The sequence below is a fragment of the Microtus ochrogaster genome, chromosome 21, assembly GCF_000317375.1.
Source record: "Microtus ochrogaster isolate Prairie Vole_2 chromosome 21, MicOch1.0, whole genome shotgun sequence".
NCBI classification, from domain to species: Eukaryota; Metazoa; Chordata; class Mammalia; order Rodentia; family Cricetidae; genus Microtus; species Microtus ochrogaster.
Window position 1 is genome coordinate 20,816 of NC_022022.1, and position 15,230 is coordinate 36,045.

General features: G+C 50.6%; 1 protein-coding gene across 6 annotated transcripts in view; it reads right to left on the reverse strand.

Annotated features, from left to right (window-relative positions):
* The window catches only part of Arhgef2 (Rho/Rac guanine nucleotide exchange factor 2), a 62,714-nt gene continuing 47,484 nt past the window's right edge, over positions 1–15,230 (reverse strand). For all 6 annotated transcript variants that reach the window (XM_026784023.1, XM_026784024.1, XM_026784025.1 and 3 more), the window contains 14 exons: positions 14,881–15,006; positions 14,085–14,202; positions 13,710–13,958; positions 11,635–11,711; positions 10,487–10,656; positions 9,006–9,073; positions 6,848–7,048; positions 6,409–6,525; positions 6,241–6,308; positions 6,069–6,104; positions 5,809–5,859; positions 5,187–5,630; positions 3,999–4,182; positions 1–3,400 (listed from right to left, as the gene is read on the reverse strand). In XM_026784023.1, the coding sequence (XP_026639824.1) occupies positions 3,327–3,400; positions 3,999–4,182; positions 5,187–5,630; positions 5,809–5,859; positions 6,069–6,104; positions 6,241–6,308; positions 6,409–6,525; positions 6,848–7,048; positions 9,006–9,073; positions 10,487–10,656; positions 11,635–11,711; positions 13,710–13,958; positions 14,085–14,202; positions 14,881–15,006 (1,983 nt within the window). In that variant the 3' untranslated portion in view covers positions 1–3,326. The remainder of the gene's footprint in view (positions 3,401–3,998; positions 4,183–5,186; positions 5,631–5,808; positions 5,860–6,068; positions 6,105–6,240; positions 6,309–6,408; positions 6,526–6,847; positions 7,049–9,005; positions 9,074–10,486; positions 10,657–11,634; positions 11,712–13,709; positions 13,959–14,084; positions 14,203–14,880; positions 15,007–15,230) is intronic.

A 15,230-nucleotide genomic window follows, 5' to 3' on the forward strand; every position in this document is an offset into this window, starting at 1 on the left:
AAACAACAATAAAAACCAATCCAGGCAGCAGTTGTGAGGTGCTCGGAGCAAAGGTGCGGAGCACCTGACTGGAGTTCATGCTCTGGCCTTTACCCGGTGTAAAGACACTGGATACCGTGGTGCAGGAGAGGAAGAGAGGGGGATCCCCAGACTCACTGGGCACTCTAGCCAAATCAGCAAGCTCTAGCTTCAGGGACACACTTGGTTTCAAAAACCCAGGTGAAGAGCAACCAAGGATGAAACCAACACCAAACTCTGCGTAGAGAGATGCTAGCTAAAGGGTTAGTCCTTCAAAAACCCCCTTTGCGAGTATCTTCTGAGCAGAGGGCCCCCTTGGTTTCCATCTTCATTTAAACGATAATGACCTAAGTTGTCCACCAGGAGGGTTCTTACTGGGGCCTGCTTCTGGAATGAAGGGGAGGTACAGATGGATGGAGCCCCCTACTCCAGGCCCTCCCTTCAGGACCAGTCTCTGGGATGACCAGTCACTCAAAATCCCAGAAAGGCAGCACCCTGTAGGGGGAGGCAGCACCCTGTGGGGGGAAGGCAGCACCCTGTGGGGGGGAGGCAGCACCCTCTGGGGGGGAGGCAGCACCCTGTGGGGGGAGCCACAATACCTCCAGGTGCCACTGCCCGTTCCACCCTGTCGCCCAAAGGTTTGAGGAGTCGCCCAACTCACAACATATTAAAGGATGGGAACGAGATTTAATTAGCCTCTTGATGTTTAATTTCCTCTTTTTGATAATGTTTTAACTGGCTCCAAAACGCCAGGCCTATTACTAGCCATCAGGAAGGTGAGAAATCTTCCCTCCCCTGAGCTTTCTTCTGGCTGCCCCAGCAGCGCCTCTAAAGGCCTGAAAGGGACTGGATACTGCCCTCTCTGGGGGCATCTGCTTTACAGAACCCCGGGGGTAAATATAACAAGACCAACTCAAGTAGCTGCATGTGGCCCTACTTCTGATGGAGCAGGGAGGGTGGGGGGTTGAGGGGTGAGGGGGTGCGGTGGTGAGGGGGTGGGGGGTGGGGACGGAGAGCTGGGCACCCAGGCTTAGAGCCCCCTCCAAGGGAGCAGTATGCTTTAGGTAAGGAGCTGAACCCTGGTCCCCAGAGCACGCTGCCACCGAGGTTTGAAATGGCAGCAGTGGGGAGAACAGTGAAGACTTCAGGTTCAGAAAGCACGAGGACGGGAAGAGGACAGGACGGGGTTGGCTCTGTGCTGATGATGGGGTGGAATCATGGTAATAAGGCAGCAGAAGCACCCCAGCTTCTAGAACTCATACTCTGGGACTAGGTTTTCTCCCCTCTGGAGAATGCTGGGGAGTTGCACTCCTCTCTTCTGACTTGACCACTGTCTCCTCTACTTGACCTCTGTGTGCTTAGTGCTACCCGGAGCGCAGCTACTGAGCCTTCGGAACGCTCAACTGTGCTGCTGTGTGTAAGGCAGAGGGCCTGGCAACCAATCTGCACCCATCCTGCAAAGGAAAACAGCAGAGGCTGGGGCAGGGCATACTGGCTCACGCCTGCAATTCCAACACTCGGAGGCTGCGGCAAGAGAATTGACGTGAGTCCAAGGCCAGCCTGGGCTTCACTGCAAGACCTCGTCTCAAAAATAATAATAAAGTAAATAAATAAACATATAAAACAACTTCTACGGCCCAAGAATCCCATGATTGGCTAGAAAGTGTCTCGTAAGGGCCGGAGGCTTATGGAGGGGAGTATTGGCAGCATCTCAAAGCCTGCTGCCCATGCAATGCCAATCCTTCTTTTTTGGGGTCCTGAGACCCTTCTTCTCACCCTGCATCACAGGCTGTGGGGGTGTGCATGCACTGACCCTGCCCTATGGCCTAGAGACAGGAAGTGGGATGAACCAAAACCAAGAACTGAAACCACTTCCTGCCTTTCCACTGGGCAGCACAAGCAGGGCTGCTCCTCTGAGAACTCAGCCCCGAGTCTGACTCTGTGGGAATGAAGCGTGGGGGCGGGCGACTAGAGAGGTGGGGGAAGGAACTAGAGGTGGCAAGGGCCAGATGTGATATCCAAGCACAGCATACAAATAAGATGCAAACCAGTTTTCTAATATTGGAGCCACCGACAGCCCCTGGAGCCTGGGTGCGGCTTCATTTTCATCATTGTAACTTTGAGATTTTAACGAGGGTTTGGACAGCTTCATTTTTTTTAGTGGCTTCTTCAGTGAGGTAGTGGCAGCCCCTTTATAGAAACCATGGTCACTGCCTGGCTGCAGGCACCGCAATCCTTAAAATGGGCCATAGAGACAGCACCTGGTGCCTTTCAGGTCTTTAATTTTTTTCCCTGCTTGGGTTTTTCTTTCTTTCTTTGTTGTTACTGTCTCTGTCTTTTTGTTTTTAACAATTAAATTGGCCGACAAATGGCTATTGCTGGTGGCAATTGGGGTGCATTGAACCTCCCCCCTTTCTTGCTTACGTTTCAACCACAGTTGCCGTGGTGGGAGATGAGGTGAGGGTTCAAGGTTCCCTAACCCACCTTAGAGCTTCCTTCGAATGGCTGAGGAAGAATTCCGAACAGGAGAGCCCTGACTGTAGGTGAAAGAAGCCACTGTCTCCCCAATTCCTCAAGTTCAAAGACATGGGGCTAAAAGTACCTACAATCTTCTTTTAAAAATATAAAACACGTGCAGTTGGCTTTGGTACAAAAAAAAGAAAACAAAAACAAAACATTCTGGTCCCTGTGGATTTTTCCTCCCCCATCCCAATACATCATGGCCACCCTAGCCTCGACTCCATCAACCCCAAGGAGCCGGATTTCCATGGAGGATGACAAGAAGGAAGACCAGCAGGAGGAGCCTAAGGAGAGTGGGGAAAGGGACGTAGGCCTACCCACAGCCCTCCTTAAAGGGGCAGTAGGTTCTGTGGCCATGGATAGGAGTAGCTGGAGTGGGTGTTAGCCTGGAGCCAGCAGTTTGTGGCTAAGCTACACGTGTCCCAGCGGTGTGAAAGGAAAGACCCTCTGGTCCCTATGGCTTGGTTCCCACGTCCCTGGTCCTTTAAGTCTCACTCTCCCCCACATAACCAATAAACAATAAATAAATAATTTTTCCTAAGTAGAGGGAAGAAGGCATGAAAAACTGGCATCTGTGGTGTAGCTCTTGGATGCCACCTGGGGGCTGTGGCCTCTAAATCCCCAGTCCCACATGGCCATAGGCATCCAAGGATCCCAGGAGCTGGCAAGGACAATCAGCAGTTCTTTCAAATATTCCCTCATTATTGGCAGAACGGGGTCCCCAAGGTTTGACCCCTTTACTAATTAATGTTCTTCAGTAGGGCACCAGGCAGAAGGTGGGGGTCCCCTTAGCTCTCCGAAGCTGTAGGCTCCCCATCTCGGCTTTCTGTCTCCTCCGGGATGTCCTGCATTCGGGTGAAGTCTGGAGAGTGAGACAGGGTAGAGGTGGTGAGGAGTAGCACAGGCTCACACAAAGGCCCCTATAAAGACATGGGGTGCGGCCTCTGGGCACCCTGGCGGGATGACCAACCCCTCAGGCAGCAAAATCACTGTTACAACGTGAAACCCCGAGAGGGGTTTGACTGTTTTCTCTCCATTAGGAGGTGGCAGTCTTTAAACTGTTTTACTTTAAAATGAATTTCTACTTGTAAAGGTTGGGAGCCACCAACCAATTAGAAAAACTGCCTCTCAAGAGTTCTACTACCCTGGGCGGTGACGGCGCACACTGATGGTCCCAGTACTAGGGAGGCAGAGGCAGGTGCATCTCTGAATTTAGGCCAGTCTGGTCTACAGAGGGAGTTCCAGAACAGCCAGGGCACACAGAGAGACCCAGTCTCAACAAACAAACAAGAAAAACAGCACAAAAAGAGCTTCAACCCCACCCCTCCACCCCCCACCCCCCGTTTGTCACCACACAAAGCAGGAACCTTCCCTGTACTCTTAGAATAACTGAACCTCAGGAGCCACTTGGCAGTACCTTCAGAAGCCGCAGTCCCAGACCCCGACCCCAGGGGTCTCACCTCGAGGACTGTGGGGTGGAGATAAGCGGTTACTGCCTTCCTCCTCACTGCCTGTGTCGGGGTCACTGCTGTCCTGCAGCCGCTCCTCGGGGCTACCAAGCTCCTGCCTCTCCCGGTCTTCAAAGGGTCGGGGGAGGGAATGGACAGTCACAGGCAAATCCAGGCGGTCATGGCCTCTGCTGGGCTAAGGAAAACAAAAGGACAAGACCAGGAGATAGAGCAGGCACTGGTGGGCGAGGGCAGCGAGCCCTCCAGGATCTCAACACACCTCATCTCTTGAGGTTCACCAATGACCCCCCCATCAGTAGATCGACCACCAACTGGCTCTCCTCCCAGAGACAACCGTATTATTATCTTCAAGGCTCATCTCTACATCTGCTGGGCCCAGTTGGTTCTCCAGCCTCAGGCTTACATACAAGGACTCCAGGTATAACAATGCCCACAGTGCCCCACACAGATTACTAGGAGAAATCTGGGGAGAACAGAGCGGATTTGTTTGTTGAGGTGCTGGAGATTTGCACAGGCCTCTACCACTGAACTTGCCTCGAATTTCTTTTCAGTTTAACTCGTATGATTATTTTTAAAAATATTTCTATGGTTTATTTAACTTTATTTTATGTGCATTGGTGTGAAGGTGTCAGATCCTCTGCAACTGGATCTTCAGACAGTTGTGAGCTGCAGTTGTGAGCTGCCATGTGGGTGCTGGGAATTGAACCCGGGTCCTCTGGAAGAGCAGTCACTGTTCTTAACCACTGAGCCATCTCTCCAGCCCCTAACTCATGATTTTGTCTGTACGTGTGTACACTTGTGTATAAGGAAGAAGCCAGAGGTCTACCTCAGGGGTCTTTCCTTAAGAGGCATTCATCTTGTTTGATGAGACAGGCCTGCTATTGGCTTGGAACTCATCAAAGAGATGAGGTGAGTTAGCCAGAGCCGGGAGGGTGAGCCTGTCTCTGCCTCCCCTCACTGGGATGGTGAGCAAGGCACCATCAGGCTTAGGACAAAGGAAGGTTCTGAGGGATCGAGCTCAGATCTCACTTTTCCTGAGGCATTCCCGCAGCCCCATTAGTATTGTCATTCAAGTCCCTTGTGTTGTCACTTGGAGATTACGCCCAACAACTAAGTGTCCTTGGGGTTCTGCAGGCTCTCCTGTTCCTGAGATTCACTCCACCACTCCAGGAGCCTCACCTGAGGGGGATTGAAGCTCAAGTACAGAGCATCTCCTGCTGGAAGGCTGCGGCGCCGAGGGTCCAGAGGCCTGCGGGCCCAGGGGGCCTCTGCTGGGAGTGGCTCATTTTGGCCCAAGGCTGCCAGCTGTCGGCGGGCCTCTTCAGCCTCCCGCTCCAGCAGGGCCCGGGCTTGTTCACTTTCCCGGAGCCGGGCCTCCAGGCTGCCAGCTTCAGTTGCCCGCTCTTCACCCAGCCGCCGGCAGCGTCTCAGCTCCTCCTGAAGCAGCGTGTGTTGCCGCTGCAGCAGGGCCAGTTCCGTTGCCTGTTTCTCAGGAGCCGCAGGAGCAACCACAGCCCGGCCAGCTTCGCCATCCCGAGAGTTGGCTCGGGATAGCTTTTCCCATCGTTCAGGACCCTCGGGGAATCGGGCTTCCATCAAAGTGTCCTGCTGGGCCACAGCAGCCTGAAGATGGGATGAGGCCAAAAGGTGTTTCAGAAGCCACCTACCTGTCTCTCAATCCCGGGGACCCAAAGAGCTTGGCTTGGGGGAGTATGTAGGCCTGTTAGGAGGACTGTCACCTACAGGGACAACTCGGGCTGGCACCTCCCCTTCTTCCCCATTCCAGCCCTTGCTCACTGACCTGAAGGCCATGCAGAAGTCCGTAGAGATTGACCAATCGCTGTAACGCCTCCTATGGAGAGAGAAAGGATGGATGCACCAGTGCCCAAGCTTAGGATAAGTGACCAGAAGTTGTAAAGAAGCTGTGGAAACAGTAGTGCCTAGAGACATACTTTAAGTCCAGACGCCCCCCACAAATCACCCAAACTAAGGGATGATTTCTTAGATAGAGACCAGTTTCCCTTTCCCTCTATCTCCTCAACTGCAGAATCCCCACCTTACCTCCTGGGGTGACCTCAACTGATTTCCATTCCGATCCTGCAGAAATGGACAAGAATGGGGAGTCAGCAGGCACACACACACCTGGGGGCCGCCCCCAGTAGCTTTCTACTGAACAGCCACACGCCAGCTGTGCCCTTCCTCTAGCCACTCCCTGACTCTCTTGAGAACCCACCTTTTGGCTGGCATCTGAGTCTGCTCTACAGAGCTCAATGGAGCCATTGAAAGTTCTGGCCTCTCCATCTGTTGCAGAAGAGAAAGAAGAGAGGACACTTACCTCCTTAGGGACCTGTAACACACCCCCTCTAGCCACTCCCACCTCGCTCTCACGCCCCATACTCACTAGCAGTGACCCCAGGACTGGTGTTGCCACTATCAGGTTCCAAAGGTAAAGCTGGTTCTCGGGGTGTCAAAAGCAGATCAGCACCAGGCCCCACCAGCAAGTCTTTCAGGCCTTCCACTGAAGGGGAAGAGGAGGCAGGGACAGGAGACAATACCGGGTGGGATTCATACGACACACAATGACTGTTCGAGTATTTAGGGAGTCAACATTGAGGTTGTGGGGTTTCAGTCAGCCATGTTGCACCCAAGGGACCCCAAAGATGTCCAAGGGGCAGCAGACCCTGACAGAGGGAGGGGCATCCAACAGCAAGGTCAGCTCTCTTCCCCCCTCTTCCCAGGAACTGGACCAGGACAAACCCTCAGGGGCCTTTAAGGGTTGTGGGGTTGAGATGGCCCTGGTCTGAGCGACAGCCTTGACACTTCAGAAGGAGAACCCTCACCTTCACGGATGGCATCTCGTAACAGGCGCTCGCCTCGAGGGGACTCGAGGGACTCAGAACGGAAAAGGCCCCTGGGCAGGGTGGGCAGGGGCATCCCACTGACACTATCTTCATCTGCCTGGAAATGGGTCATCTCAGCAAACAGTCCGACCTTCTCCTGGAGCAGCTCCACCAGCGCCCGGTCCTTTTGCTGCAGCTCCACTGTGGACAAGAGGAGGTAAGCATGGAAGAAAAGGCCCAAGGACCCAAAGAGCCTGTGAAGGGGCAGCCCAGGGGACAGGGTCAGCACAGGCAAAGGGGCAGAACTTAATTCTGGACTTGGAGCCTCCCCCTGCCCACCTCCCAAAAACCTTGTGTGTGATATAAATCATTGTTAACTTTGTTTATAAAAATCCGTGAATCCCAGCACTCAGGAGGCAGAGGCAGGTGGATCTCTCCTGATCTACAGAGCAAGTTCCAGGACAGCCAGGGCTACACCTAGAAATCTTGTCTCAAAACAAACAAAACCAAACATGTGAAAAGGGTCCAGGCTGACTCCCTCAATCTCCATGCTCATCTAGAGCCCACGCAGAATTTCATTTGGTCCCTGGCTCCCTGAGCACTCAGCTGTGCTTCCCAGAGTGACTTGCAGTTAGACGTTGCTACATGACTGACTTCCGGCCTCATGTGTGCCTAAGGCTGGTCTCAAACTCCATAGATAGTTGAGGATGCTCTGCTCCCCAATAAGGACCAGGAATTTGAATACTTAGTACCCAGTTGGTGGCTATTTGGGAAAGGCTAGGGGGTGGAGCTTTGCTGGAGGAAGTACGTCAGGGGGCGGGCTTTGAAGTTTCAAAAGACTCCAGCTCTCTCACCTGTTCCAGATGTTTGCCACCTGCTGTTCCTACCATCAAGAACCCTCTGGAACTGTAATCCCCAAAAAGTCCTTCCTGCTTTGAGTTGCCTTGGCCATAGGGTTATACCACAGATATACAAATGTAGTTAAGACAGCCCGACCCTAGTACTGCCTTCCAAATGCTGGAGTTACAAGTGCACACCACATACCCTGTTCTCATTTTTAAAAAAATTGTGTAACCATTTTTGGTTGTTGGGTTTTTTTTTTTTTTTTTTTTGGTTGTTTTTGAGACAGTTTCTGTGTGTTAACAGCCCTGGTTGCCCTGGAACTCGATTTTGCCTTGGACTCAGAGATCCACCTGACTCTGTCACCTGAATGGTGGGATTAAAAGTGTGCACCACCAAGCCTGGCATCAACATTTATTTTTATGCATGTAGGTGTTTTGCTGCGTTTATGTCTATGCACCATATACATGCAGTGCCCTCAGAGGCCAGAAGAGGGCATCAGATGTCCTTGGGACAGAGATCTCACACACACACACACACACACACACACGCATGCCTGTATATTCATATATACACATATACATACTATGTGTGCATATGCACATATATGTATGCATGTGTATGTATTCATCTACACATGCATATATAGATGTATGTATATACATGTATACACACATATACACACATATATTTATTTACACATACATACACACAAATATCTATTTGCACCAATCTTACAAAACTGTAGCATATACTTCACATTGTTTAAATCCTAGATATAGATCAGGCCACATGAAGCTTTCATTTTTTTCCCCCTAAGATTTATTTATTTTTATTTTATGTGTATAAGAATTTTGCCTGTTAGACTAGAGAGATGGCTCAGAGGTTAAGAGCTCTTCCAGAGGTCCTGCGTTCAATTCCCAGCAACCACATGGTGGCTCACAACCATCTGTAATGAGATCCGGTGCCCTCTTCTGTCATGCAGGCACACATGGAGACAAAACACTGTGTACACAGTAAATAAATGAATCTAATAAAAAAGAAAAAACGAAAGAAAAGAATTTTGCCTGCGTGATTGTATGTGAACAATGCTTGTGACCGAGGTGGCCAGCAGGCATTAGGTCTTCGGAACAGGGTTACAGACAATTGTAAGTCACCAAGTGGGTACTGAGAAATGAACTGAATTGGGGTCCCCCAAAAGAGATGCAGAACTTCTTGAACCTCGGAGCCACCTCATCAACCTCTTTCTCATCTATTCCAGAGCTGCATATTTGTATGGCTATGCCGTAAACCGACGCACGCCCTGCAGGGAACTTACTCTTGATCCTCCGGAGGTAGGCCTCATCCTCTGTCTCGATCAGAGGGAAGTCCTCCCTAGAGGGACATCTGCAGAATAACAAAGAGCAGGCTGAGTTTGTGGAAGAGACACCAGCAACCATCCTGTCCTTCATACACACTCTACAGACCCCTTCTAGGGAGTCGGCCTCTCCCACTGGGGCTCCCTTTGCTCTGCACCAACTTTCCCCACCAACCACTAAGGAAGGTTATATATAGAGCCTGCTCTGAGGACGTGGCTCTGGGCCTTGGACACACAATCTCTAACTTGGGTCTAACTTCGGGGGGGGGGGGGTTATTCTGTAGAAACAGTCTTTAAGAACGCATTAGTCAACTTCCTTGTTGTTTCTCGTGTTTCTAGCTTCTGATCCTCTGCACGTCCTCACACCTGATTTACGTGGTGCTGAGGATGGAAGCCGGGGCTCCCAGGTGAGCACCCTATCACTAACTCTGTTGTAGTGTTTTAAGACCTCAGCCCAAGCGAAGTGGGTCCTGAAATCCTTTTTTTTTTTCCCCCTCGAGACAGGGTTTCGCTGTAGTTTTAGAGCCTGTCCTGGAACTAGCTCCTGTAGACCAGGCTGGCCTCGAACTCAGAGAGATCCACCTGCCTCTGCCTCCCGAGTGCTGGGATTAAAGGCGTGCGCCACCACAGCCTGACTGGGTCCTGAAATCCTTATGCACCAAAGTTGACCTTTAACTCTGAATCCTTCTGCCTCCGCTTCCCAGGTATTGGGGTTATAGACATCATGCCACACCTGGCTGTTGTCAACATTTTCTGCCTGAGTGTCTACTTTTTCCTCATTTAGTTAGACATTTGGCTGATGACTTCAAATCCAATGTCCTAAGGATTTACTGCTTTAGCACAACTGATTTACTTCCTGAATCTACTGTGTGGAATTTATGGATAAACCGCACTCAACTCATTAATAGCAATGCTTTAATTATCCTATTCTTTCAATTTTAGAAAATAAAGATAAAATGCTACAACCCAAATAAGAACCTTTTTCCTATTGCCAGTGCTGTTAGTGAGGTTACACTATCACTAGCTGGTAGGGAAGTCACCATGTAAGAGCTATTAACCCCTTGTCAGTGCAGAATACTTTGAGGAATAGCGGGGCTGTCTGACTATAAACTATAACTTCATGTATCTCTCTTTCTGCTTCTTCTTTAGACTGGGTTTTTCTGTGTAACTCTGGAGCCTGTTCTGGAGCTGGCCATGGAGACCAGGCAAGGCTGGCCTCAAACTCACAGGGATCCGCCTGCTTCTGCCTCCCAAGTGCTGGGATTAAAGGTGTGCGCCACCACCGCCTGGCTCATGTATCTATCTTGGCTCATCTTGTCTTCCTCCAACCTCTGCCCCAGTTTCTCACGATGGGTTCTGTTACCAAGGAGTATTCTGCCTAGGACCTGAGACCATGGGACCCAGAGGCCATATATACACACAGGCAGCAGGCACACACTCACACGCGCACGCTCTGCTGAATGACACGGATCCAGGTACTACGGTCATCTCGGGATGCTGTGTGCACCTCGTACATCTCAGGCGGGCCAGCACTGATTAAAAACATCCCTTTCGCCTGGTTGGCAATGTCTCTTACGATCAAATTCTGTAAGGATACCACCGAAGGCTTGTCCTGTCAGGGAAAAGGAAGAATTAAGACTAGGAATGTTAACCCTTCATATCTTGGTTCTCAGTCCAAGAATATCAAAGGCATTGAAGATAATGCTGTGTATGTAAGATCACAGGCCAGTACCAGCCAAGATTTAGAAGTGCATGTGAGCCGGGCGATGGTGGCGCATGCCTTTAATCCCAGCACTTGGGAGGCAGAGGCAGGCGGATCTCTGTGAGTTCGAGACCAGCCTGGTCTACAGAGCTAGTTCCAGGACAGGCTCCAAAGCCACAGAGAAACCCTGTCTCGAAAAACCAAAAAAAAAAAAAAAAAAAAAAAAAAAAAAAAAGAAGTGCATGTGAGACCCTTGATATTCATATCCCCCTTCAGGGGTCTCAATATGTAACCTGAACTGGTATTGAACTCATGTAGCCCAAGATAGCTACACAGTTGCCTCTGCTTTCCCAGTACTGCTATTACAAGCTTCTGCCAGCTATGCTTTTGTTGCTTTTTGTTTTGCTTTTTGAGACGGGGCCTCACTATGTAACCCTTGACTGGCTTGGAACTTGCTATGCAGACAAGGCTAGGCTTGAACTCAGAAGTCTGCCTGCCTCTGCCTCCCAAGTGTTGGATTAAAGGTGTGTTCCACCATTCCACGGCAGAGTTTATTCATTTATTAGAGTTAGGATCTCTCATATAGCCCAGGCTAGACTTGAACTCACCATGTGGCTGAGGATGACCTCGAACTCCTGATCCTCCTGCCTCTAGCTCCCAAGTGCTGTCGTTACAGCATGTACCACTGTATCTGGCTTCTGAGCTTTATCTTCATTTCTACAAAGTAATGCTAACGATGGGCTTTCCTCACAGGACAAGCATGCCTGTGCACAGCACTAGCACCTGGTAGCTGCTCTTCCTTATTATATAGAATTAACAGGTATAACAGGCATTTATGTCTTTCTTGGGTCTGATAAGAACAATGAGTAGAACAGAAGGAAGGCTCACCAGGGCAGGAAAGATGTACTTCTGATCCTTTTCCTGGAGAAACACTAGCACATCTGTCATCAGCAGCAGCAGCACATCTGGCCAAGATACAAAGTTGGAAAATGGTCAGCACCAAGGTAAAGCAACTGTTTGCCTTCCTCCCAAGGACCAGCTCCATAATCAGACGTGTCTGGATTCCCTAACAAGAAGGGAGGTATTCTAAGCCTTTAATTCCCATGTCCAGCATCTGACTAATGCAGAACCTTTTTAGGTATCATTTTATTTATTTGTTTGCTTGTTTAAATATTTTGTTGTTGCTGTTGTTTTCCTTTTTTTTCTTTCTTTCTGTATTTCTGTTTACTTATTTATCTGTATTTTTTGATTTTTTAAGATTTTTCATCTGGGCGGTGGTGGTGCACACTTTTAATCCCAGCACTTGGGAGGCAGAGGCAGGCGGATCTCTGTGAGTTTGAGGCCAGCCTGGTCTACAAGAGCTAGTTCCAGGACAGGCTCCAAAGCTATAGAGAAACACTGTCTCCAAAAACCAAAACCAGGGGCTGGAGAGATGGCTCAGCGGTTAAGAGCATTGCCTGCTCTTCCAAAGGTCCTGAGTTCAATTCCCAGCAACCACATGGTGGCTCACAACCATCTGTAATGGGGTCTGGTGCCCTCTTCTGGCCTTCAGGCATACACGCAGAAAGAATATTGTATACATAATAAATAAATAAATGTTTAAAAAAAAAACCCAAAACCAAAAACAACAACAAGAAAAGATTTTTCAAGGGTTTCTCTGTAGCTTCGGTGCCTGTCCTGACACTCTCTCTCTCTGTAGACCAGGCTGGTCTCGAACTCACAGAGATCCACCTGCATCTGCCTCCCAAGTGCTGGCATTAAAGTTGTGCACACTGGTGTTCTTGCCTGCATGCATGTCTGTATGAAGGTGTCGGATTCCCTGGAACCCGAGTTACAGACAGCTGTGAGCTGCTGTGTAGGTGTAGGGAATTGAACCTGGGTCCTCTGGAAGAGCAGCCAGTGCTCTTAACCACTGAGCCATCTCCCAAGGTCCCTTTTTAGGTATTCTAATGAATACAGTTCTGCTTCTTACTTTTGCACAGCAGAGGGACAAGGTTAGCTTCCAGGAAAGCGGCACTGCAAGGCCATCCCACCAGCCTGGACTCATCCCATCTCCAACCCCAGCAAGCCCTGCTCCACTTCCAGGCTCTCAGAGCCCATGGGTCCTGCACTCCCAGGAAGGGAGGAACCAACGACCAAGTCTACAAAGACCTGAATGCCATAGTCAAGACCACACAGCCACCCTCGGCCTGTGGGGATTTTACTAAACTGTGGACACAGAGGGGAGGGCTTTTGCTAATCCCTCAGAAATAGAGCTCTCCAGCCTTGCTATTTTTAACCCTCAATGCTTTATATTCTTAGCTGCTGCGTGGGAGGGATGGGAAGGAGAGAAACGGATGGAGGAAGAAGCCTGCTAAAGACTGACAGTACCCAGGCCCTCGGAGTAGGAATTTCACAGCACAGCTGGAATTTCATAAGGGCTCTGGCTTCGGGTATCCCCCCATCCTTGACCTCTAAAATCAAAGTTTAGAGTTGCTATTTTCTTGTCCTGATTTAGGTGCAAGGACTTTATCAGTGCAGATAAGTTCTAATAAGGGAGCCTGTGGAAGAGTGCCCAACCCCCACACAGGCCTGTAGCCGGTTCTCTCTTTTCAACCTCCCTGCCCTTCAGGGTTCAGGCCCCACTGTGGGTCTCCCAGATGTATCTCTGTTGTCCTAGCAGTAGGGATTGTGGCTGGAGGAATCTCCTTCTCATCTGCGTCTCTATGTCCCTTTGGTTAGGACAGGTAGTTGGCGGGACACTCATAGACCACAGAAATGAATGCATTCCAATAAAGACGTCCCTGCTGGCCCATACTGTCAAATGCAGAGTTTAGACTTCTACAACCATAGGTTGGTTACCTCTTTGACTCCGGAATCTCACCCTTGGTGGAAGGCTGTAGAAACAGTCCCGCAGGGTGGCCGCAAATCCCGTTCAGAGAATCTAAACATGACTTATCAGGTCTGCCAGCGGGGCCACTGACCTTTGAAGCGACCTGCGGCTGTCTTCCAGAGCAGGCAGCCATCGTGGATAAGTTTACGCCGCAGAAGCTCCTCTCGGCCGAAGGGGCCCTTGCCAGGCACAGGGGTCTGAGCCCGAGGGTCCATTCGGTTGTAGATCTCCTGCAGGCGGGCCCCCTTCTCCAGCTCGTGCACATCCTGGTCCACATTGGACAGCAGCTCCTTCACCAGGCCTAGCGCTGCCGTTAGGTCTTGGCACTCTTCCTCAATGCCTGTTGCCACCAGATGCCCAGCACGAGAGAAGGTTTAGCTGGCGCCATCGCAACCCCAATCCATCTGAGACTGCTCAGAGCTCCCACCCTTCCCCGGGAGGCCCTGACCGCCATGCTCTTCCTCACCGTGAGAATGCTGCAGGATCCGGTTGATGAGCACTGGGTATTTTGTGATCCGCTGAGTCACCAGCAGAATGCACTCCTGGACCCCATGTCGCTTCAACACAGCTGAGCGGGTCACTTTCTGTAAGGGAAGATGAAAGACTAAGGGGACAGAAAGACTGGGAGCCCAAGCTCTGCTGCTGGCCCACCCTGGCATCTGCCCCATGTTGGCCTGAGTAGAAGGCTTCTGGGAAATGGGGAAGAGAATGTCACAGGTCTGTGGTGATGACCAAGTCAATAGGATATGAAAACGAGTCTAGTGTCATCTTGCCCAGTGAGGAGTGGCAACTGACAAGATCTGGTTATGGTACATGGAAGGCAGAGACAGGGGAATCGCTGTGAGTTCGAGGCCACTGTGGTTTACATAGAGTTCCACGACAGCCAGGATTATATGAGTCCCTGTCTCAAAACAAAACAAAACAAAACAAAAAACCCAAAGAGGCCAGGCAGTGGTGGCTCATGCCTTTAATCCCAGCACTCAGGAGGCAGAGGCAGGCGGATCTCTATGAATTCGAGGTCAGCCTGATCTACAGCGTGAGTTCCAGTACAGGCACCAAAGCTACACAGAGAAACCCATTCTCGAAACACTCCCCCCCCCAAAAAAAAACAAAGAAACTTAAAGAGATCTAAGAGCACACAGGCTCCACAAGGTGCTCAAGCGCCTCCCTTTATTCATGTGCAGAGGGCATATGCTACTCTGGGGGTGGGAGAGGTTTGGGCCATGAGAATGCTGAGCCTGGGCTTGGAGATGCTTGCTTACCCGGATGAACTGCTGGAAGCGCTTGTCTCGAGCATACAGCTCCTTATAGAGCTTTAAGGCCTTGGTGTGGCGGCTGCAGAACTCCGAGTAGGTCTTGCGCATTTGCTCTGCGCTGGAACCTGAGAACTAGAAGTCGGGACAGCAAGACCAGGTCAGCACACCTCCGGCCTCCTGACAGTCAGCTTCCTCCTCTCCAGTTCTCCTCAGCTTCCCTTCCTGCTACCAGAGTTTGGTTGGAGGTAAGAATTGCTCACTCTGCTGGGCGATGGTGGCGCACGCCTTTAATCCCAGCACTCGGGAGGCAGAGGCAGGTGGATCTCTGTGAGTTCGAGACCAGCCTGGTCTACAGA